Source organism: Haplochromis burtoni, unplaced genomic scaffold (assembly GCF_018398535.1).
Source record: "Haplochromis burtoni strain Fernald_Lab_line unplaced genomic scaffold, NCSU_Asbu1 Contig_92, whole genome shotgun sequence".
NCBI classification, from domain to species: domain Eukaryota; kingdom Metazoa; phylum Chordata; class Actinopteri; order Cichliformes; family Cichlidae; genus Haplochromis; species Haplochromis burtoni.
The window spans coordinates 1,370,565-1,395,489 of NW_024582453.1; the positions used below are offsets into that span (position 1 = coordinate 1,370,565).

General features: G+C 40.1%; 1 protein-coding gene and 1 long non-coding RNA gene across 3 annotated transcripts; both read right to left on the reverse strand.

The window, feature by feature from the left end:
* Nucleotides 1-773: 773 nt before the first annotated feature.
* Nucleotides 774-3,670, reverse strand: LOC106633549. Of its 2 annotated transcripts, XR_006054616.1 has the most exons (3): nucleotides 1,790-3,670; nucleotides 1,642-1,712; nucleotides 774-1,224 (listed from the first exon to the last, which is right to left on the reverse strand). It is a non-coding gene; the product is annotated as an uncharacterized LOC106633549 (long non-coding RNA). The 2 variants fall into 2 exon arrangements; XR_001336895.2 differs by having other exon boundaries at nucleotides 774-1,712.
* A 922-nt stretch (nucleotides 3,671-4,592) lies between these two features.
* On the reverse strand, nucleotides 4,593-23,996 carry rab15 (RAB15, member RAS oncogene family). The gene is made up of 7 exons (XM_005938274.3): nucleotides 23,623-23,996; nucleotides 9,376-9,436; nucleotides 7,981-8,041; nucleotides 7,271-7,348; nucleotides 6,628-6,717; nucleotides 6,388-6,453; nucleotides 4,593-6,281 (listed from the first exon to the last, which is right to left on the reverse strand). The coding sequence occupies exons 1-7, from the start codon at nucleotides 23,744-23,746 to the stop codon at nucleotides 6,120-6,122; spliced, it is 642 nt and encodes a 213-aa protein (XP_005938336.1). The 5' UTR covers nucleotides 23,747-23,996; the 3' UTR covers nucleotides 4,593-6,119.
* Between the last annotated feature and the right edge of the window lie 929 nt (nucleotides 23,997-24,925).

The window sequence follows — 24,925 nt, forward strand, 5'->3', positions numbered from 1 at the left end:
CTCGGGTCTTCTCAAAATCCAATTTAATTTTAAGCAGTCACCTCAAGGCACTGGAAGTTAAGGAACATATAATAATAGAGCCCCAACAATCAAACGACCCCCTGTGAGCAAGCACTTGGCGACAGTGGGAAGGAAAAACTCTTATTTAACCAGGAAGAAACCTCCAGCAGAACCAAGCTCAAGGAAGGGCAGCCATCTGCCGCGACTGGATGGAGATGAGGGGAAAGAAGAGAGCAGAGGGAGGCAGGACAAAATACCCACTGTGGAAGAGAGCTAGAGTTTAAGAATAACTAATGATTAAATGTCCCGAGTCCCTTAAAATGTGTGTATAAACACATATAGAGTGAAAAGAGGTGAGTGAAGAAGAAACAGTATGGGAAGCCCCCATCAGTCTAGGCCTATTGCAGCATAAATAAGAAAGGGTTGAGGTTCAAGTTTATCACAGACCTCTTGCGCCAATACCACAGGAGGTCTATTGATAGCCACCCATTTGTATGTAAACTTAGCAGAACAGCAGTGGGGACAGAGAATCTCCTTGGTAGATTCTGCACTTCATGGTGACCTATGCTATGGACTTGAAGGTGGCCTCTGGTGTTGTTTGCCACATCCCCACTGAGCTCCTGATGAAGGTGTAACAGGTATTACAATTAAACAACATGAGATATGCATTAAATTATTGTCTCGACAACTTTGGATCAGTATCAGAAAGTTCTAGGTAAGACTATGGAGCCTTGAAAGGATCAGCAGAGAAGGAACCACACAATGAGAGAAGATGTGATTTAAATAGAAACTGTATTGAAAGTTGTAAAGTTTACAAACCCTGCCTGTCTAAAGCCGGCTTCCTACAGTGCACAAACGCACATTAAAGGGCTCAAAAATAAAATCAAAACAACATCCTCTTTAAGGAAATTCTCCAAAGAGTTTCAATTAAAGAGCTTCCGCTCCTATTGCTCAGTCCACTTCTCTTTGGAAAGAGAAATTAGAGTTCCTTGTGTGTGTGTGTGTTTCTGTCCATTGGTTCTAACACTACCCGGGTAGATTTTTAAAGTGTTAGTCTTATCTGTATCAAGGAAGGTAGTAATAGTCCTGAGGTTCGCTGAAGATGGATCCCACGGCTGGCCACACCGCACTCGGGTCCGTCGACAGTCACTCTCTTGGGATTGGCTCGCCACTGAACCCACAGGGTTCAGATCTCAAATGATCCCGTCCTGGTCAAAAACCAATCTATGCACACAGTGCAGAGTGCATACATTACTATTTTATCTATGCTTTTTCCATCACTCATCTTTCAGTCAAGTATTGCTCAAGTATAGCAAATTATTTTAGTTATACAATGGCTCAACCATCATGAAATAACTTGAGTTACATCACACAAGGTCTTAGTGCAACAGAAAATATACCTTATATTTACCCTTTTGGGAATAAATAAACTTATAAGATTCACTCTCCCATATTTATCCTTTTAACAGCTTGCTTTTAACTTTAGCACTTAAAATTAAACATCTGCACATCAGTGATGTTACAGTACTTTAAACATAAATATCACAACTCCGATTGGTTTTGTTTTTTAAAGCAGAAAATATATTAACAGCAGTCAACTACATGTCTTTATGGTGCTAACATTCATGTAGCATCCCTTACCGGAGCTCGTGGTGAGATAGCTCGTCCAGCTGACGCAGCTTCCCACGGCCGTATTTCACAGATCTCAGATCCTAATAAATAGCCATCTGTTAACAGCTAGTATGTGAAGATAAATTGCGAATTTAACTTTTATTTCAGCTTTTCTTACCAGGATCTTTCAGCTAATTTGGCGGTTGCCTCGTGAGTAACGGCTTCCACAACAGGAAATGTTGACTAACAGAAAGTCATCTCAAGGCATACTCGCCTCCTAGCGGCGGGGTGGGAAAATTACACCTCCAACCTTATGGAGCAGCACAACCCACAAATCTGATGTGGGTTACAAAGGCTCTTAGGGTCCTGTTGATCTTGTATAGTTCTAGGCATTCCAGAATCCATGTGTGGGGCATTGAGTCATTGGCTTTCTTGTAGTCAATCTAGGTGGTGCTGTGGTAGGTCAGTCTGGTCTTGCAGTCTTGGGCAACTGGTCTGTCTACCAGGAACTGGTGTTTTGCACTTCTAGTATTGTTGCGAATTCCGTTCTGTGCCCCGCTTATGTGCCTGTTCATCTTAGCCGCTATGATACCTGAAAGGAGCTTCCATGTAGTACTGGTAGTTGGATGGGACTGGTCCCTTCTGGAGTTCCTTGAGGATCAGGACTATCCAGGCTTCAGTCAGGCATTCTGGGTGTCTCTTGTTGACTAGCAGCTAGTTCATTTGAGCTGCCAAACGCTTATAGAGTGCAATCAGCTTCTTCAACCAGTAGGCGTGAAACATGTTGGGGATGGTGCTGTCCAGAAGAAGAATGTTAGAAGGTTCTGTGATGAAGTGCTGGTTTTTTCTTCTACCTTCTATCTCTCTGATGTACCTCTTCAATCAACTGGCCAAGGCTGTGAGTCTTTGCTTGGCAGTTTCCAAGGCTCAGGTATGGGCACCTTGCTGTATTTCTTAGGCACCTTCTTTATTGCACCTTTCTGCAGCTCCAATTTTTGATTAAGTTTCCTCTGTGCTACCTTGACCTCAGCCTCTAATCTCCTTCTCCATGGAGGTTACTGCTCCGTGTGCCTGTTCATCTTGTAGCCAAGCATCTCAGTGACCACTACTGCCGTGGTCTAGATCAGCTGGTTGGTTTCAGTAATGGTTGGAGTAGGGATTGTCCGTAATGCTGCAGTCCCATCTTCTAGTAGACTTTCAGAGGGTACTTCATGCAGTCTTGGTAACCAGTTACGGAGGATCCAGGTTTCCAGCTTTGCCATGATCCTATCTTTCAGGTCAGCTGCTCTCGCGATCAGCACTCCTGCTTCCATCATACTTAGGGCTTGGTACGCCATCTCGGGTACACATTTATAACAGTTATCATCAATGCATTTTATGTTTACTATGAAACATGTATCTGAGAATTTTCATTTATTGGGCACACCTATAATATCTATCCTTCAGCATGAATTATGTATAAATTATTGCCTCTCAGATCACGGCCAGAGAAAATGGATGGATAGCTCTATTTTCTAAAAGGAAAAGAATAAATGAGCACACTCAGCAGAAAATACGTTTTCACTAACATTTGAAGGAAAAAATGTATGTGCGTCTGGTTGTACTAAAATTTAAAGATTCAGTAACTTGTGCAGCTCACCACATTCAATGCCAGTGTCATTGTGAGAGTTGCCATGCTACCAGTGACCACCAACACTTGCACAACAGATTGTCTCGTGTTTTAGCTTAATGTGGATTCAATAATTTACATACTTGTTAAGTAAAAAATGCTGGCAGCATCCTTAACTTGTAGTTACTGGACTGAAATTGCATTTTTTATGGTTAGGTTTATACACTGGCAACATCTGGCCAACTAGAGGGAAAGACAGTGGTTTGCTTTGATAAAGAAATTTCGAACACAATAAACTGTATTTCAGATCCACTTTAGACTCATTTTCTGTCTAAAGTGAGAGCAGTTCAGCATATGATATGATACCATTGCCCACACATTGATAATTATATAACAATACAGTAGGGCTGTTCGATATATAACGATATATATCGGATGACGATATAAAAACATCTATCGTTTCATTTTACGCTATCGTTTGTTTCGTGGTGTCGCAAAATAAACTGTTTACGGCAATATTTTTTCATCGTTTTGATGGTCACTGTAGTGGCTATATTAATTTCTTAAAGTTCTCTCTTTCTCTTATATTTAATATAACCACACTACGGACGGACAAGCGCCTGTTTTTATGCGTTGTGGTTAGCAACAACGACGGTAACACCATCGCGTGTCCGCTTGTTTATGTTCCACATAAACCTTTCACAATAAAGCTCAAGATCCTGTTGAGACTTTTCAAAATAAACTGAATCACGTGAAAGAGCAGATTATTTACGGATGAGAAGTAAAAAAGAGCCGCCAGGTGCTAAAAAATAAACCTTAGACTCAAACGTTAGAACAGGCTTTTCCCCGCAGCACGCCGTGTAATAAATACTACAAAGAAAACGGCGGCCGTTACAACTTATGTCTAAAAATGTATAGTTTCATGCATCGGTTAAAACACTCGACTCCGGGTAAAGGACGCGCAGCTGGAAACACTTCACGCAAGTCGAGCTGCCCGAGATTCACAGAATTTACAGAAAATGTTACATTTTTGTGATTTATATCGTTATCGGGACGATAGAATTCTTATATCGGTATATGAGATTTTGGTCATATCGCACAGCCCTACAATACAGCAATTCTATGTTACTGGACACACTGCAATACCATCATCTGGTAAGAGTAATAATGGCCATTAAAAGACAAAAAGCAGGAAACGTGTCATTTCAGGGATTCTGATAATAATTATTAAAAAGGGGTTAAATGAGCAAAGGTTTTATGTTTTTGCCATTAAAATCTTGTCTTTAGTACCTGAACATTTAGCATAGTACAATGTAGTGCATCTCCAAATCATATTTAGTGATTACCAAGAAGACATCTGAGCACAGTGTCATATAACTGCAAGTATTTACTCATAAACATCAGACATCATTTCTTCAAGGTTAACATGTTGCATGTAATATAGTTACACAAATGCAATTAAAGTAGTCTGAAAGAAAGAGAAAAATAAAGTTCCTGAAAACAACACAGATAAGTTGTGTATCTAGAGTGTAGTCCAGAACATAATTCGCTACGACATACCGCCGCTTCACATGTTGCACACGTTAACAATTGTTTTGAGTAGCATTTAGTAATACTAAGTTGCAAAAAATGTAGCCAAAGTTCATCTTTCTGTGTCTACTCTCCAAACAGGCAACTCTGGTCAAATGCTTCACTTATATTACGGTTAGGTGAATATTAACTTCATTGAAGTTACAATGAAAAGAAAGGAAAGGAGTGTAAAACGCATGCAGAACCCTCATTCGTCCTTTGTTAAATCTGTGAGCAAACAAAAGAAAAGGCATCTCCACTGAACTCTGTACAAAACAGCTATTAAAAGAACAAAATGATCGATACATTATCATCTTCACAAAGGGAATATTTTAGACCATCGAGAATACCCATGTGGACTTTTTATACAGTCTTCTACAGTGAAGTTCATGACGTACACTTGCTCATGAGTCTATCAATCTACATTGCTTTTAAAAACGTGGTATGTACAATGCAATATGCAGTCAGCGATCCACCTGTACTATAGTTTCTTCTATAAACAAACTCTATAAAATAATAAAAATACCTTCTGTTTGCTACAGGGAAACTATATTATTTTGCTCTCGATGTTTCCCTCGCCATAGACTGGTAAATCAGACCACTTAGATAATATTACAAGCTGCAACACTTCCTCTGTAGTCATGATATGTATGAAAACAATGCAAACAAAATGCAATAAAGTGGATGCATATATTCAGAATCATTTCGCTCCGTTGAAGGAAGCCACTGCAAGTGCAAATAAAACCAAAAACGAACGGAAGGAGAGGAAAAACAGGGATGTAATGACCGCTGGACATCTCGAGTGCTGTTTTTGCAATGCATATAGCACCCTCTTGTGGTAATTTCTTGTACTGCATCTAAAGCATTTGAAGGTAAAAAAGGGGATTTCAACCAGTTCCTCTGTACTCTACATCTGTGTAACTTATAAAGAAAACATTATCAGATTTTCATTTTCACCCCTTATAGAAGTTTTGTGTCCATTGCCAAATTTGCAGTGGATAGAGATCACATTTGGTTACAAAGACATGCTAAACTGTTCAGAAAATGGTGAACATTCAGCTACAAGGAGGCAAACAGTCTTTGTTCAGCAAAATATTTCTCGCTTGACCCTTAAAACTGCTCTCAAGTGACTTGTTAGCACTTTTGGCTCTGCCCCACCAAACTAAATTAAAATACTAAGATGAAACTTAGCTGATATCAAAATTATAGACACGTAAGCCTCATCCTCTGGTGAGAAAAAAAGAAAAGAAAAAGGAAACACATTTTTCCAGGAGTGTGCAAAGTGTGTGGCATGTGTGACATATGTTCAGTCAGGATTCAAGGTTTTCCTCTAACACCAGCAGCCTTTGCGTTGGTCGCCAGCAGCACTGTCACAGAGTCCCTCCTCTTCCTCCAGAGCAGTGAGATTGAGCTCGTCGTTAACGGACATCCGGAGTAGATCCAGGTCCTTTTTGTTGGCTGCCAGCACCTGCTCAGCCAGTCGTGTAAAAGTCTTTGGAGGAGACACATAGACATGATGAGACACCCCGTGATGCAATTACAGGTACATGCATTTCTGTGCATGGCCTTGAGAGAAGTGTCTCCCCGTGTAACCTCACCTCTGTTATATTATGATTGGTGAAGGCACTTGTCTCAAAGAAATCCATTCCATAAGCCTTGGCCAGCTGGAAGACAGATTACGGTGAAAATGGGAGCAAATGGAAAAAAACTGAGCACGTTATGCTTCTTTAGTCCCTCTCTCCCGAATAATCCCAGGTATCTAAACAGCAAAGCAGAGCCACAAAATCGAACTCAAGTTCTGCTAGGTACACATAGCCATCGATGCCAGAGTGACCCACCTTGATGCCTTGCTCAGTGGCCACCTGCCTCTTGTCCACTTCATCCGACTTGTTCCCTACGAGGATCTTCTGGACCTTGTCAGGAGCGTACTGCAGGGGTTTGTGATGTGGACACGAAGAGATGTTTACAGACAAGGGAGAAGAGCAGAAAACAAAATGAAAGCGATAAGACAGCAGAGAGCTGTTTCAAATGCCAGGAGAATGCAGAGAGCGCGACAGTGTACAGGAAATGAGACCTAGATTAAAAGCAAGTGGGAAGCGTGCCAGCATCAATAGGTGATATATTTGGAGAGACCCATAGAGGAAATTACATTCATAATGACTAAATTAATAGCATAAGATCACCTGGGAAACGATAAAGGGGAGCGGAAGACGAGAGAGCTTTATGAAGAAAAAGTGAGCGCATGTGGAAAAACCGTGTTCTTTCCGATATTTATGACAAACGAAGACGAAACACCGTAAACGCAGAATAGCTGTCAGGTCAGTGTGTTTGGTTTCTATCACACCATGCCAGCCATATGTTCTTCGTCAAGCTGGAGCCTCTGCACACTCGGTCCATTTGTTACTTCGGGCCTTTCGACAGCGTTGAAGAAAAATGTGCCTGATTTATTGAGTTCTTAAATCCCAAATCACACTGACTCACCTCGTCCACGTCGCTGGCCCACTTCATGATGTGCTGGAACGATCGCTCACTCGTGATGTCATATACCAGGAAGATGCCCTGAAAAGAGACGGTCAAAGATTTTAAAACAACAACAACATGCATATTTTTCAAGCACCTTTGAGATCTATGTTTACAAAATGTTGCTTGAACCCTTTTTGGAGCATTTCATAACACGTTCCTATGATTCCCATAAACAAATCAGACTAGCACTTGGAAAACTGGCTGCCTCTACTGGCAGTGTGTTCTGTGTTGTGAGCCACAGTCTGGAAGAGAAATCCACTCAACTGTTTTAGAGCACAAAACAGGATAAAGAAACTTTCCTTTCAATTTCATTACCAGTTTCTGGTAAATAGACAATTAGGTTTCAGCCAGTTTAACCTCTTTAGCAGCCCAAAACAAATTTCATACTGCTGCGAAAGGGCTACACACTCCTTTGAGGAAAGGAAGAACATTTACGACACCACTAGTCTCAGATAAAATCCTTTTGTTGTGAAAACCTCAGGGTAGCAGCTCCACTATGATTCCTTTAGGAGAAGTAACATAAGCAGCTGTAAGGATTAGGCAAGGGTTATTCTTGTAGCTGGAACAAACTGAATTTAAAACAGATTAGACTTAAATTTGTACTGTGTGTGTGCAGAAATAATATTGCATCAATTTATGGCAGAGTAACTGTAGGAGACTTAAGCTACCTGCGCTCGTCTGTAGTACTGCTTAGTGATGGTCTGGTACCTTTCCTGGCCCGCAGTGTCCCTGCAAAACAAACATATATGAATATTCATTTGGTGATTATAATACAATGATATGGAGTGCAGGAGGCAGGTAATTAGAAGTGTTGAGGCTAAAGAGGACACTTAGCAAAATCTCGACCAGACACCTAAAATACCTTTTCAGCTTTTCAGACAATAACAAAAAAAAAGGGCAAACTGTGGTCAGCAGAGCTTTTTTTAGTGACTCTTGTGCAGCTTTTGCAATGTCAAAGTTAAGACTTCAGGTAAACAGATGTATGTGAAATGTGGGTTATAGGCTCTCTAGATAAAATGCAAAAAAAACCAAAACAGCAGTTGATCTGTGATCTGGTTAAATTCATAAAAGTCTTTTCTAAAAAAAAAAAAGAAAGAAGTTGAGCGATTTAGCTGCATTTTAACAATTTTTTGCATGAAAAGAAAATTCCCTCATGCATTTCGATTTCTACTTAATTCTACAACGTCAGTGTGACGCATCAGTGGTTAAGTTTGGGAAAATGTCATCACTCTAGTTGTGAGTTATGACAGGGCACAAACTCCAGGTTTGGTGCTACAAAAATAGTAAAACATACGTGACTAAAATGACTTCTAGGTGAAGTCAAAACAGGTGGGCTTTAAACCTGGATGCTATCTGAAGGCCGCCAGATGAAGATAGCTGAGGTTGGAAAAAGAAATTTTATCCTATAGAAGTCTCTGGGAAAATAGTTTTCTGTGTTACAGTTTTTGGACTCAATCATTCATTTTTGACCTGGGAAACTATTAAAAAAATATTTTGTTAATCTTGGTCATACTATGTCTTCAAATCGAGAAATATCTGTGGTTTGAAATCACTCTTTCATCTGCAGTTGTGCCTTTTGGGTGACCTGTGATATAATTATCTGACAAATAGCACGGCTTATTGTTCACTAAAGTTTCTTTCAGCTTTTCCTGTTTAATTTTAAGAAACACAGATGACGTTCCCAACACAACCCTCAGGATTTGTCTCTCCCGCTAACTGTAAACAAGGGAACTTGTATAAGCCAAACGTGTTAAGCACTATGCTGATTTTACTTTATTTTATCACTAATTAGCAATTATGCAATTTATGAATACACCTTGCTAACCAAGCTTGTTATCTCCACCCTTCAATCCAAATATGGTCCCTTTGTGCTCAAATAACCCCCCAAGATGGCAGCGGCCTTAATGCCTGACATGAGGTTATAGAACAGTAGTCCACATATCATTAGCTGGCATTATGGTTTACATAATACTTTTTTTATTTTTCACATGCAGTCTATGGCTAACCCTTCAAACAACATACAACACCTTATAATAAGATTTTGTCTCTTTCCAGTTTCTTACCATATCTGTATGCGGACTTTGATACCATCTATTAGTAGTGTCTTCATTTTAAAGTCGACCCCTGCAAGGGAGAAGATACGATGAGGAAACACAGCATCACATTCACAAAGTAGCTTTATTTGATATTTCTCCCAGAGACAGCCTAAATGCTCTGACTGTTGTCAGAATTGTATACACTCTCCTTTCGGTAAGCGACCAACATTAATTAACCAAGCTTGTCCGACAGATGGACGTTTACCACTATCTGCTCCAGCTTTGCAACATCATAGGAAACATTAACACAAAGAGAGGCACATCATCCCTGTATAATCAGCCTGAGAGAAGGTCGAGCTAATGATCCAGTGAGCAGAGTGCTCGTTTAGTTCAGTCCTTTGTATTGACTGCGTGGGGGAGGGGTTGGGGAGGTGGAACAAGAAAAAAAAGAGCTATATGATAACTGAGCACAACATAACAGCAAACAGGAGGGATGGGAAGAAAGAAAAGAGAGCTGGGAAGGGGTTAAGTAAGCAGTCACTCACGCTTCAGTGATCTCTGATCTATTTCAGACAGCTGAGTGTGATATTATTCACAGAAAGTCAGACAGGGGCAAGTTTATTTGCTATCATGAGGACTGTCCATTTTTAAACATATATGAGAGTTTTTAGTTTTTAGGCATTTATACTTTGCTTGTAAATGTGCAGCATTTTATGGAGACATGGACAAACACACAAGGAAATGCAGTATATAAAGCAAAAACTAGGTTTTGCACAAGTCTGTTGAGCTTGAAAGTCAATATTTGGTATGAGCATTTTAATTATTCAAGCCTCAGACAAGCTTTCTTGTAATGTCTTTAAGCAGATTCAAAACTTTAAAGCTCTACTTTGGATGTTGGCTGCCTTTTGTTCTGTTCTCTGTCAAGATGATCCCATACTGCTTCAATAATATTGAGGTCTGGGCTCTGGGGAGGCCAATCCATGACTGATATTTGTGCACCGTGGCATTTTTTATTTACCACACATGCATGCTTTTACTAGGTTTGTTTTATAAAATGTTTGGAATCGTTGTCAGGACAAAAAATGAAGCTTTTGCTGCTTTCCACATCTTACCATGTTGACATATGCCAGGTTTTCCACTAATAGTTCTTTGTGAATCACATTCTTTGTGCAAAAACACTATTTCATACAATTTTTCCTCGCATTAATGAAAGAAATGCTTAAAATGCTAAGTTTTTGTTAAAGGCTTCTAAGACCAAAATGCAAAAAGACACAATTTAAAATTGGTTCTTCGCTGAGTTGGCTGTTATTTGTATACACAACACTGGTTCCCTTGAGTTAGGTGTCCTTTTTAATGCTCCAAAGACTCATAGGTAAGTCTTAAGTGGTTAACAAATTAAAAGACTTTGCAACAGTGATGTGCAAGGAGTGGACTTCAAATGAATGACAAAGCAACAAATCACCAAAGATAAACATTGAAAGAACTTCAGAAACTCTGGAAAACTCTTGTTCAATATAGCCTTAAAAATTATAAGAAATTCTGGCTCCTTAGAAAAAAACATATAAAGAAATGTGGGGAAATGAGGACTTTTTGACAGTAGTGTATATGTAATAAGACTGTAGAAGAAGAGCCTGAAGCCAGGATCTCAGAGAAACTGCAGTAAACTGAGTCCTGTTTTGCATGGCAATACCCCCAAACCCCCTGAATATCAATAATAACAAACAACTGCTATAGTAAGTCTTTAAATAGGTAACTTCACATCTGAGCAAACAAGTATCACATGTGGAGTTCCCCAAGGTTCCATCTTGGGACCCCCTCTGTTTAACATTTACATGCTCCCACTGGCACAGATTATAAAGAACAACAAAATAAACTATCACAGCTATGCAGATGACACACAAATATATATCACAATGTCACCAGGAGACCAAAGGCCCTGTACAAGCTCTTGGTAAATGCATTGAGGAAATTAATGACTGGTTGTGCCACAATTTTCTCCAGCTAAACAAAAACAAAACTGAGGTAATAGTCTTTGGCGCCAAAGAAAAACGATTACAGGTCACCAGAGAACTTCAATCTATACATCTAAAAACCACAAACCAGGCGAGAAATTTGGGTGTAGTGATGGATGCAGACCTAAACTTAGAAAAACACATTAAGACAATAACAAATCAGCTTACTATCACCTCAAGAATATATCAAGGATAAAAGATCTGATGTCTCAACAGACCTGGAAAAACTAGTCCATGCATTCATCTTTAGTAGGCTTGATTACTGTAACAGCATCTTTACAGGTCTACCTAAAAAATCAGTCAGACAACTACAGCTCATTCAGAACTCTGCTGCTCGAGTCCTCACTAAGACCAAAAAAGTGGACCACATCAGTCCAGCTCTGAGGTCTTTACACTGGCTGCCTGTCCGTCAGAGGATAGACTTTAAAGTTCTGATGCTGGTCTATAAAGCTCTGAATGGTTTAGGACCAAAATACATCAGTGACCTCCTGACCCAGTATGAACCTTCCAGATCCCTCAGGTCATCTGGATCCGGTCTTTTATCAGTTCCCAGAGTCAGAACCAGACACGGAGAAGCTGCATTCAGCTTTTATGCTCCTTATATCTGGAACAAACTCCCAGAAAGCCTCAGATCAGCTGAAACACTCAGTTTATTTAAATCCAGGTTGAAGACTCACCTGTTCTCAGCTGCATTTGAATAAAGCACCAAATCCACACTTTTAAGCTTAAATTTCAAAACTTACATTTAACTACTGATTTTATCTACTGTTCTGATTTTATCTGTTTTGATTTTATATACTGTTTTGTTTGTTTGTTAATTAGTTTGTTTGTTTGCTTGTTTTAATCAATTTTAAATCATGCTTTTTATTTGTTTTTGTTTCTAATGTCTCTGTAAAGCACTTTGAATCACCTTGTTGTTGAATTGTGCTATACAAATAAACTTGCCTTGCCTTGCCTAAACAAAGCAATCAGATTTTACATTCAACTACAGTCATTGTTTTCCTCATCTCCTTTCTCTATCTATAATGCAGACTAATGCAGTTAAGTCAATACAAAGCACACCCACAGGCTTCTATAGACCGCACTAATCCCTGGGAAATCAATTAACTGTTCATCCCAATTAACCTGATACTCAACACCCCTGTGCCACAGCCAGCATCACGCGCACAGAAAGAGCTACCGGGTCCAATCGATTCACAGAAATGGAAAACGTCCTGCTTGTGTTTTTTATTATGAGGTTCATTTTCTAAGACACTGACATAAGGAAAAGCTGGCATATCTACTACAGCTGGCCGAACTTGTTTTCAGATTATACTTGGGCTAAGAAGGAGTCCAGTGAATGTTGCTGGAGGCTAGAGTGAACTGGCTTGACAATAAGGGGCCTCATTTAAAAGTTATACTCAACCTTTGCCTTTGACCAGAGAGATTTCAGACTAAATGAAAGGTCAGCATCACAATCAGCAGCTTGCTGCGCCCGAGGCTTGAGACAAGAGAGGAGACCATTAAAAAAAGATGCTGTCTTCCTGCATTGTATTAAGCAAGTCAGATAGTCATTCATGCAAATTGTAATAATTTGAGCAGAAAATGCGGATATAGACAGAAAGCCTAATGGGCTCTGCAGTTTAGCAGTGAATGTCTACAAATACGAATCTGACCAAATCTGGAAAATCAAGAAAACTAAACTGACAAATCATTAAAGTCTAAGTTCTATTTCGAGAAAAGCAAGTCATGCTTCAGCCTACACTGTCTTCTTTCAGCTGCTAAAAAAAATCAACTTCAGTGGGCTTTTCATCCAGTCAGCCATCCTGCCAGCCATTTTACAAAACGTATCCTATTGACAGGAAGAAGGGGTTTTTCCATCAAGCTGGCATTGGACAAGCAGGAACCTCTAAAGCTGAAAAAGCCAAAAAAAAAAACCCCCAACAAAAACTGCAGTTGCTAGAATGGCCACTTGAGGCTTCAAAAATGAGCCAGTCCCGATAGACTTTCATGTTAAATGGCCAACTTTACAGCAGAAAAAAGTGTGTTTACAGCCTGGTAGAAAAATTGTTTGAGCCTCTTAGGACAGTTTCCCTCTTCATAACAATTTAAAGTTGTTTTATTCATAACTTATTTCTCTGCACACTGGAGTTACGAGTGTGGTCACCTTAACTTTCAGTTCATCTCCGCTAAACGAAGTTGGCTCTCCAATGTGTTTGTGCCTTTTTGAGCATTTAATGGAATAATCAGATTAATATTGATGCAGACCACCAAAAAGGTTCATACTTCAGCTTTGCATATCTATGCCTTTTCATTGCATGTATACAGTTCACTTTGCTAACCAAACTTGCTAGCATTAGCACCCCAGCCTGTGGGCATTTTTAGCTCTAAGAAAAACCTGTCAGCGGCCAAATGGTAACACTGAACCTCCGCTATGCAGAATTCAACACCCATGTGTGGCATCACCGTGGCGACATTCATCTTTTATATTGCTTTTGATTACTTTATAACAACTGTGCAAAATGAGGCAAATTTAGTTGTAGTTGCAAAGCACGTAGAAACAAAGACAGCCTTCAACATAAAAATGTCTGTTTTCTGAGCTTCTTTTCCCCACATTTTTCAGTCTGCATTAGAAAAAATGTAGAACGCCCTGAATACTGCTGTTCAAAGACAGATTTTTAAAAAAAAAAGCATGTGTAACTGCTGTTACAGCCATAAATGTTGCAACTATCTGCAATCGGTTAAAAAAGCCTTAAAAGGAAACACACTAGTACATTTGATTGACAGTCTGTTACTATTCGAAATGTTATTGCTTTTTATTGTCATGAGGGAATATATGCTAGAGAATAGAGCTGAATCGTGTCCGTGACTTGCACACATTTGAGTTAGCGATATGAATACTGCATACTAAATCCTGCGCTCAGCTTTTGTAGCTCTGTAAAAAAAAAACATTAATCTTGAGGAACACCTTGAAAAAAAACAAACGCTTCTTGTCAGCTTTGCTTCTTCCCTTCAGAGGCACAATGTGCACAGTATGAGAGACAGCAGTTAATTGAACACGGCAGCATTTCACAATCAGCAGTTTGAGAGCCATGTAAAAACAAATGGCTACACACCCAAAATTGACTTGACTAATTACTGGGAAGACTATGTTTGACTGTGCAAGACGGATTAGGCAGTAAAATATGTCAGCGTGCTGTAGGTAATGGTGACAGGCTCACTAACAGATGGATGGACGGATGGATGCTCTGGCACTGACACCCAGTCACTGGGGGATGGATCTGACATGCATGACTAGCATTACTAGCAGAGGACAGACAACAGCTGTCAACAGCTGTTGTCTTTGGGGAACACAAGGACAAGGGGCAATCCTTCTTTGGCAATAATAAACTTGTCATTAATCTGTATTGAAACACAATCTTATTGGGATTCTTCAGTACCAGGAACACATAGAGGAAAAAAGGTGGCAAAACTTTTTTTAAATTTAAGGCTGATAATAGCACATGAGGGAATAAAAGAGCGAGGATGTGAAAGCAAAACACGGGGTTTGAGGGATGTCAAGGGAGAAAACCAGTGGAACATGTCTTTTTAACATGGCTAAAATATCTGAGCCGGAGGAAAAATTCTACAGAATTTTAGAAAAGGTCCAAGAGAAAAGGTTGTCAAAGTGTTTTATGACTGAATACCAAGTTATGCAGCCAACATGTGACTGAGGACCAGAGAAGAAAAAGACACATCATTAAGTTAGCATTTGTAATGTGTCTATTCATAGGAAAGGGGTTTATGCTAGTTTATAGTTAGTGAAGTAGCTTTTACATTCCTTGGCACCTGTTGTATTTGACAGTTGCAGGATGACACAGTCTGCTTTAATGGGTTGAAAAGAAGGTTATCCAGGAAAAATGTTGCTTTAACACAGTATAACAAAAACTTTGGATGATTAATACTGAACCCTTGGAGTGATTTTATAACAAAGGGTCTTCTAACTACACTCAAGCCAAGTAGATGGCAGAAATGTACCTTACTAATAGATGTCAGCTGCTTCAAAGAAGAAGGAAACAAATAAGTATAGAAATGCTGAAGGCAAATGCTGATGAGTTTAAGGAATCTCCACTTAAAACCTTTTTTATCAGTACTAAAATGTCACATGTCTTAAAAAAATTATTTTAGAAAGATTTAATTAAAATGAAATCTGTTTAAGGATCTTGAGGTGTATGAGTGCATGTATGAAAAACCTCTGCAAAGCTTCCAGAAAGAGTTGTGTAAAACATATTCAATTCATGGAGCTTACTTCAGTCAGCAGTGGTTGAGAGTTAAGACTGAAAGTTTGACAGAAGAAATATTTAGAGTTGCAAAAGTAGTAATCTCACAAACTTCTGTAGCCTGTACCTAATCTGTGCTTGAGGGTGGCAGCTCAGCCGTGTGATCTGAGCCACTTCTCGCTGAACTGTCTGCAGCTGAGCCACATTGTGGATGAAGGAGGAAGTTGTAATGGTGATAGAAAAAGGGGACCTTCTTCTGGTTTTGGTGCGTCAATCTTGGCTGTGCACTGTGAATCTTTTTGTGTCCGAGTAACCATTGAACATGACTCTCAGTATGAAACGTTCAGGGTCAATTGGTCAAAAAGTTTATACTCTATGATTAAATGTTAGATACAAATTCTTGTGCACCTAATTTAGGAAAGAACCAATTCTAAATGGTATCTTTGGGGAACTGGATAACTGGAGAACAAAAAAGGCCTAAAAAAAACTAATCTACAGCAAATGAACAGCATCTGAAAGTCATTCAGAAAGAAGGAAATCATTGTCGATGTGTATGCAGGAGGTCAGCAGAGAGGAATATCACTGAATCTCTCCAGTTGTACATCTGTAAAACAGAGTGCAGGCTCTGTCGTGGTTTGGGGCTGAATTTTAGCCAGCGGTGTTGGGAATCTTTTCAAAACGGATTAATTTATGAACACAAAGTACCACCGGATTTTGTAATACCATATGGAAAAATGAAACAACAGGTCAATTTTTCAGCATCACAATATTCCCAAATACTTCAAATGCAAGCACACGTAGATGGTAACACTATCAGTCATGGATTGGCCTTCCCAGAGCCTGGACCTCAAAGTTACTGAAGCAGTGTGGAATCATCTTGACAGTGATCAGAACAAAATCCAAATTAGAGCTTTGAATGTCCTTCAAGAAGCCTAGCAAACTAAAAGACGCCTATAGTAGTAGAAATGAGGGTTGACTCAAGACAAAACGCTGTATACTGTGTGTATTTATATCTTTTTCCTGTCTTTTTTAAGAAAGACACATTAGAGACGTGACAGGAACTACAGTAAGAGAAACATGCAGTAAAGTCGCCAGCCATCTGAAACTTCCTGACAAATACAACCTCAACTATAGCCACCTCAGCTGACATACGGTAATATACTCGTAAGATTACGCTATCTGTGCTATGGACAGGCGCAGAAAAGCCAAGTCTATGACAACACCTCTGTTTCCCTGATAACCTCCTACAATAGGACAGCCATCTGTGCTGGCCGTAATCCATTTCTGACCCTTTAGAGCACTGAGCTTATCGAGCAGCAGTGAGCTACGTGTATAACCATAACACCACCGGGATAAGTACGATGTGGACAGCTGCTTATTGAGCTATGATATAAAGCAGCACAGGGCTGATATTTTATTGGTGTTGTGACAGCCAGGAGGTCCAATGAGGCCAGTGACAAGACTGGCAAGGTAACAGTGAGGAAGATTAAACTCAGCAGTGTGACTGAATACCATTACTAAATCATCTCTGCAGCTGCTCTTTGTCAGACAAGTGTGCACGCTCCAGCCCCCGAACACAGCTATCTGTGAAAATAAAATGAAATACCTCAACAAGAGAGGAAGTATTACTCATTCAGGTGCGATCAGAACTCTTGCTCCAATTACCGTGGCCTTGTTTGACTCTTAATATTCAATCTTTCCATTTTTAGTCAGCTGAAACTAGAAAGCTAAGTCATAGTTTCTCGTTTCATACATGCAGTGGCAGTTTTAATGACTATAGCACTGATTTTATTTCATGGTAAAGAGACCAAGTGACTCACACTAACTGCCTATCAAACACCTCTTTCAGAAGGCGATGAATCTAAATATGCTGGAAGAAAGTATTGTAAAAGATATAGGAATTTTTTAAGGTAAGTAAGGTGCTTTATTTTGTGAATACTTCAAATGCTTGTGTTAAATCTAATAGAAAATAATAATAAAGGCAAGTTTCTGTGGAGTCTAATGATTTAAAAGCATATTAGAGATGACCCACTACTTCAATTAGTGCATAACATACAGAAATTTAAAAAAATAAACTGGACCCAGGCCAGACATGGCTAATTAAGGAAGTGTAAATATTAAGTTCATATTTAAAAGTAATGTGGTGTTATTTTGTAGCTAGTGCTTAGATTTTGATTGCTGTGGATGTGTTAAGTGGTTTCCAGTGTAACATGGCAACGGTGAATACTAATGAAAAAAGGGATCTTGTCTCAGTGCAAGAAAGACAACAAACTTAACTCAGGAGACGCAAATGTGGACACGGATTAAAGCTTGATTTAGTCTTCTGTGGGAATTTTTAATCCTACGCTGCAAACGTCTACGCCATTCAAGTCATTGCAGGTTGCATTGACCGGACGTATAGTTACACTTCTCACAAGGTGCACATCAGGTTACGTGGAAGGTTACGCCATAAGCTTAAAGAGGTTCCTGACTATGTCACAAGTTATAAAGTAGATTTCTGGCAGAAGATTTGTAAGTCACACATGACGGTCTGCACTGCGTGAGTATTTTGCCTTCAGAAGCGCTTTAATTCTGCATGATACAAACTTAACAAGTTGCTGGAAACATTCCTTAGAGATTTTGGACCACACCGACATGATAGCGTCACATAGTACCCGCAGATTTGTCAGCTGCACGTCCAATCATGATCAAATCTCCTGTTCCATCACATCCCAAAGGTGCTTTACTGGATTAAGATCTGATGAGCATGGAGCCCATCTACGTGCAGGATATTCAATGATATGTTCCAGAAAGATGATTGAGCTTTGTGACATGCAGTCTTGCTGGAAATAAAAACAGAAGATGGCTAATCGGCCATAAAGGGATTGAGATGGTCAGCAGCAGTACACGGGTAGGCTGTTGTGTTGGTGCTAAGGGGCTCAAAAATGGTGCCGAGAAAATATCCCCCACACCATTACACCACCACCACCAGTCTGAACTGTTTACTCAAGGCAGGATCAATCTATGCTTTCATGTTGCTTATGCCAAATTCTGACACTATAATCCAAATGTCACAGCGGAAATCAAGACTCATCAGGTGAGGCAACCTTTTTTCAGTCATCTGTTGTCAAATTTTGGTGAGTCCACTGAGAGGTAGGCTCAGTTTCTTAGCTGACATGAGTGCCACCTGGGCCCTGTGCTTCGTACGTCGCTTACTACATCCAAGATCAAATGAAACATCCAAGACCAAATCATCGCGCTAACTTTGAGCGCGCTAATCCGGTTCCCCGAACACACCTGCTGTTGACGATCAGTATAGCTGGATGAAGTAATGTGCGATCACTGGGTGTCGTAAAAGGGGATACGCATCGATAGCAGAAACAGTGATCGGCAACCCTCTGATTGGTCGGCGAAAATGTCGAAGGGGCGTGCTCGGTATTTTCCGGCAGCAGTGCAAGAACTCATGAGTGAGGGATTTCAGGAGTTTCAGAGTTTAATTAAAACGCAAGAGAACACTGCAAAGGCTGCAAAAGCAAGGAGAGAGGGCTGGCAGACAGTTGCTGACAAATCAGACTCGTAGGTAATTTAATAACAATAATAATAATGGATTGGGTTTATATAGCGCTTTTCAAGGCACCCAAAGCGCTGTACGATACCACTGTTCAGTCACTCTCACATTCACACACTGGTGGAGGCAGCTACAGTTGTAGCCACAGCTGCCCTGGGGCAGACTGACAGAAGCGAGGCTGCCATATCGCGCCATCGGCCCCTCTGGCCAACACCAGTAGGCGGTAGGGTAGATCTATCATATCACACTTCATTATCCACTATTATATTACATTATATTGTATTATAATATGTTATATTATATCCCCTTACACATTAGAGCCACAACAGGACCCACTAGAACATGGGAACAAGTAAAAGTGAAATATAAGAATATTCTACAGAATGGTAATATTTATCACTTATATTGCTTTTCGTCTCTTGGAAAGAGACCCTGGAATAATCTGTTTGTTTGTTCATAACAGCAACCAAGAAAAGGGCAGGGCAAAAAAAGACAGGTGGTGGTCCTGCACCCCCTCGTCAACAAGTTGGTTAAGTAATAATACCCTCACGGGAAAATCGATATCTCTCTATGAGCACACTGTCGCGCTGAGCTAAAGGATCCTGTCTATCCCGCAATATACGCTGGATTCTGTAAACTCTCCTTATCAGTCTTGCACCTTCCGCAATGGGTTGCTTGCGTATACGGACAGGACATGGCTGCGACAGGCTTCCCAAATCCACCTTCGGTTTTATAGCCGTGGTCTCTCATCTTGATTACACGAAGTGATTTCCAATTACTACTCTGAACTATGAATTACGTCTGTAATATTCACATACATGTAATAGAATGTTAATAGTACATTTCCCTTTTTTAGGGAATGACCTGTATGTATCTGTGTGACATCAATAACTGGATCAGGTGCTGCATTATCTTTAGTTACAGTGATGTTATTTATTTATGGTGCAACAGTGGTAAAATATCGCTGTTGCTTTCGTATAAATGACGCGGACATACCTGCGTGGCCGCGATCTAATCCTGTTTACATAAAGTAAACCTGCTCCCCAGCAGGTTTACGCTTACGGCTCTGTTGCTATGACAGCAAGTCCCGGATGGGCTTCGGGGAACCGAACGATCCAGGATCACGCGAAATCGTCAACAATCTAATCCAGCTAACTCACTTAGCGAGGTACGAAGAACGGGCCCCTGGTGTCCTCTTCTGTTGCTGTAGCCCATGTGAGGCTCAACGTGTTTTCACAGATGCTTTTCTGCATACATTGATTGCACTGAGTGCTTATTTCAGTTACCTTTTCCTTTCTATCAGCTCAAGGCAGCCTGGCAATTCTTCTCTGCTCTCCGACTGTAAACTCTGGAGATGGCTATGCATGAAAATCACAGCACTTCAATAGTTTCTGAAATACTCAGACCAGCCCATCTGGCACCAACAACCATGCAATGTTCAAAGTCCTTAAATCACTTTTCTTCTTCTTACTGATGCCCTGTTTCGAATTCATGTCCATTGTCTTGATCGTGTCCACATGCCTAAATGCACCGATTTGCTTCCTTGTGATTGGCAGATAGATATTTGTGTAAACGAGCAGTTGAACTGGGTTTTGCAATAAAGTGATTGTATATATAGATTTACAGCATGCAAAATTAATCTTCCAATGGTTATTAAAGTATCGGCGTTAAAATTACATTAAATAACAGGCTGACAATATTACAGTGTATAGCCAATATTTTAAACAGCACAGTATTGCGATGTTTTTATAGAAGGGAACTTGATCTAAATTACAGTAATTTCAGTGTAAAAATAACTGTTTAATGCTAGAAAACCTGTCTGCATGTACTTTACAGTAAATGAATGCAATTTGACAGTTTTATATTTATGTATAACTTAAAATTGCTTCCTGCAGAAATGGCAGGGACTGACCTGTCATCAAATGCCAAAGAGCATTTACAGGTCACGTGACAACAAAATGCTGTAAAAACACAGGAAAATGCAGTTCTAGAAACAGTTTTCCCAGCTATGTTTTTATAGTTTTGGTCTGAACCAAGCCTGTTAGTTTAACAACATGACAATATCCTCCACGCAATGCCAGCTAAACAACAACAGCTAGTTGAAATCCATCAAAACAGCTAGTTTTGATGGATTTCAGGTGTGGAAACACTTAAAAAGCCCTGGACCAAAACCCTTCCCCCACAAGTCACAGCTGACAACCTTAATTCATGCTCTTGTGGCTATATGGGAGAAAATTCACCGTCTTCAAATGCCTTGCAGCAGATTAATGTCTACAGTATAACAACAGCAATGAAAATTCATATATATGTTTTCAGGTATCCACATACTTAGAAATATCTATTCATTATCACACTGTTTAGGAGCTGTTAATGTCTGCATGTTGCGATTGTAGCATTCTGAGTAACAGCAGGAGCATCAGCTTAATGAGAGACAAAGGTTTTATAGTGTTTTATGAAGGAAAAAATGAGAAGCCATGGGAGCAGCAGTTTTGGGGGATAATTAGGAGCGGGAAAATGAATGAGTGGACCGTAAAGGGGTGTGATAAATAATGGAATAACCAATGAGGGGGACAGGGGAGAGAATTTATATCCCTCTGCCAGCGTGAAGGTTGGGAAATGATTCACTGAACCGCTGAAGGAAAGCACTGATGGTGGTCACTCTTGAGCTCCTGCTCTCTCTTTCCCTTTGGAGTTTGTGGGCCCTGTTTATCAGAAGAATTAACTTTTAATTATTTCATGAAAGACCTCTCAGTGTGGCTTATAGGCACCACCTGCTGCCAACAGCTCTTCTGGCCCATACGAGTCTGGATTTCACTGCCTGCCAGACGGCAGATTCTTACCACATCCAGCTGTGCTTGTGAACACTGGGTATGGTCTAACAAAAGCACAAAAAGATCGATATAGTCATCATTTTCAACATACACAAACAGCTGGGATTTTCCTTGTAGGAGACAAGAGAAAGGCTTGCTGCATAGGTTGTAAGCATCACTCTCTCCAGGGTGGAAGTTTCCTGTGGAGTGCTATAGGTCTAGGACTTAAAATAGCATACTGCAGCCTTTGCAGCTGTATGCATGTGGGCATATAGCACATCTGGCTGGCAAAAACATGAGGGAAGACAAGCCTTTAAATGAATTTGAGCTTAATAGAGTGTGGATTATTTACAGGAGCATTATTCAAACTAATACAAAGGCATTTATTTAACTACTAAAGGAGTCCAAAAATAAAAAGGAAGAAACAAATAGAGACACGGTCGTGTTCTTATTTCCTTTTTATATTGGATCTTGTGAAGTAATATCCGCCTGTAAATACATAGCTTAGCACCGGATTCATGATTCATTGCCTCGACCTTATCTCGACAACATGTTCTGTGTGTCTTTTCACTACAAGAGTCAGTTATCACTCACAACCAGCAGGAGCATTTCCTGACTTTTTCTTCACCCACCAGCCACGGCAATGTTTGTATGCTCCCTTCTTCATTTCTGGCAAATTGCAGATCTCTCTATTAACTAAACACACACAGAGAGCACAGCCTGCAGACTCTGCAGCAGCATGTGAGTAACTGCTTACTGTATATCCTTATTTCCCTCACCTCAAAGGAAAACACGGTAATGCGCCTGTCGTGACTCTGAATCCAAACTACAAAGCGCACAGCCCATATTAACTATGAGAATGAAGGCTGGCTCGGCTTTGCTGAGTCAATAGTCATCGACGGGGAAGTGGCAAATCTACGAGTTTGTTCTGCAAACAGAGAAGGAGCTGAACATGTCAGCCCTGTCAGTCACAGAGAGAACATCTGATTAGTGCATACCAGGATTGTGTAACTGATATTTAGTCAGTGATGTTTGCAGTTTTAATCATTTGACAAACTCTCATTTTACAAGATTTTACATTTTATTTAAAGATCTCACAGAATGGGTCACTAAATTTGTGCCAGGCATTGAGTTGAGAAGGAACTTTGATCAGAAACCAATTGCAGCCAATTAATGTACACCTGCTGACTCCAGGGCCCCAGTTTAACCGGTAACAAGGATGCTGATGCAAAACGTCCACTTCTCATTCATATATATGAGAATATATATGAGAATAAATAAATATATATATATATATATATAATTTTTTTTTTGTTATTTTTTTTGAATGGCACTCGTTTGCATAGTCAGTGCCAAGCGCTGGTAGTTGGTGAACTCATCTGCATGGCTGCCAAGTGTTGGCTCTTCCCCTCTCAGGGCTTCTCCAAACAATCCAATCACGCTTTTCTATTTCTGCTGTATGAATTCACTGCTATGGTTAAGTAATAACGCAGCACTTTCCCGTTCAACCTTATTGGATCTAATTGGTAAAAAATTATTGGCCACAAAAAAGGGACATACACACATATAAAACGATGAAAGAGGGTTAGGATAAATCAGGAAGCTGATCAACATGAAGTGCAGAAAACAGGTAACAAACGAGTCCTGCTGGCAGTGCAGCGTCTTACCGATGGTGGAGATGTGAGATGGGTGAAATTCGTTGTCCGTGAATCTGCATAACAAACATGTTTTCCCAACCCCAGAATCTCCGAGAAGCAGGAGTCGGAAGAGCACATCGTACTGCTTAGCCATAGTGTTGCACGTATTGTTGAAATATAAAAGCCGGAGTCAGCTAACTCAGCGATGGACGAACGACCCCTCCCCACCTGCATCCCATATCTGCTCAGAAGCTCAGCATAAACGGCTTTGACTTCGCTTTTTTTTTGCTCACTGGTGTTGGGTCGGTGGTTAACAAAACAAGGATGCCCCAGCTCCACAGTCAGCCTCCAGCTTCCACTGGGCGCGGTGGACCGCTGTCAGGTGAGACGCGATGATAAAAAAGACACTTCCGGTGATGTTTTTCAACATAAAAGTGGCCCTTTCGCGCTACTAGTTTTGAATTTTAACATGTTCTGTACACGCTGTTGGCTTTAAAAGTTCTGATAGTGACAACAAATGATACACCAGGCCCAAATTTCCCAGACTTTAGCTGTTTAAATCTGCCAAAAAAAAATCTAAAAATGTTTATGAATTACAAAACATAAATTGGTTGTTTAAAAACGTGTTTCTAAAGCTAGGAAAAGACATAAAGCTTGTCTTTTTTTTTCCTTAGGCAGGTATGGTGCTATTGGTGTCTTGCAGCACATTTCTGGGATGCAGTAATAACAACAATAATAACAATCAAGTTCAAACAATCATATAAGCTACTGCTACTTTGAGTAGATTATTATTTGTAACATCTACAGGGCGCCACAGAGATGGGTTGGATATACAGCCTGTATCTGTCCCGAGACAGGATCTACAACAGACTGTTCCAGCTATACTGCTACAAGGTCAGACGTAGGAAATCTTTCATACCACATGCAATAATTCTCAGCACTTAATACATAACAATGTATATGTCTGACAGAGAGTCATCTCTATAATACTAACAACAACAACAACAACAATTATAGTCCTAAAGTTTTACTCAGGACCAAACCATGCTACCTTTGTGAATGTGACCTACAAGCATACTTTAACGGCTAAAATGAAGTGGCAAAACGTCCTGGCTTTATAGTTATGAGCTACAAGCATACTCTGATGGGCAAAGTTAAGTGGCAAACCGTCATACCTCCTTACATTTGTGCTGGAATTGACTCTGTGACAGCAGAAATGTGCATAAACTACTTACGGTAGGACGTTTTGCCAAAGTAGGACGTTTTGTCAGAACACCGGACCTTAAAAATAGAGTTTAGTAAATGTGCAAAAGCTTAATTAAGCCTCTTAACA

Coding starts and splice junctions, on each gene's coding strand:
- rab15 (XM_005938274.3), bottom strand. CDS start 23,746: ATGGCTAAGCAGTACGATGTGCTCTTCCGACTCCTGCTTCTCGGAGAT. Junction 6,718..7,270: donor GGGCCAGCGACGTGGACGAG/GTGAGTCAGTGT, acceptor AAACCCCTGCAG/TACGCTCCTGACAAGGTCCA. Junction 6,454..6,627: donor CCACTGAGCAAGGCATCAAG/GTGGGTCACTCT, acceptor TCTGTCTTCCAG/CTGGCCAAGGCTTATGGAAT.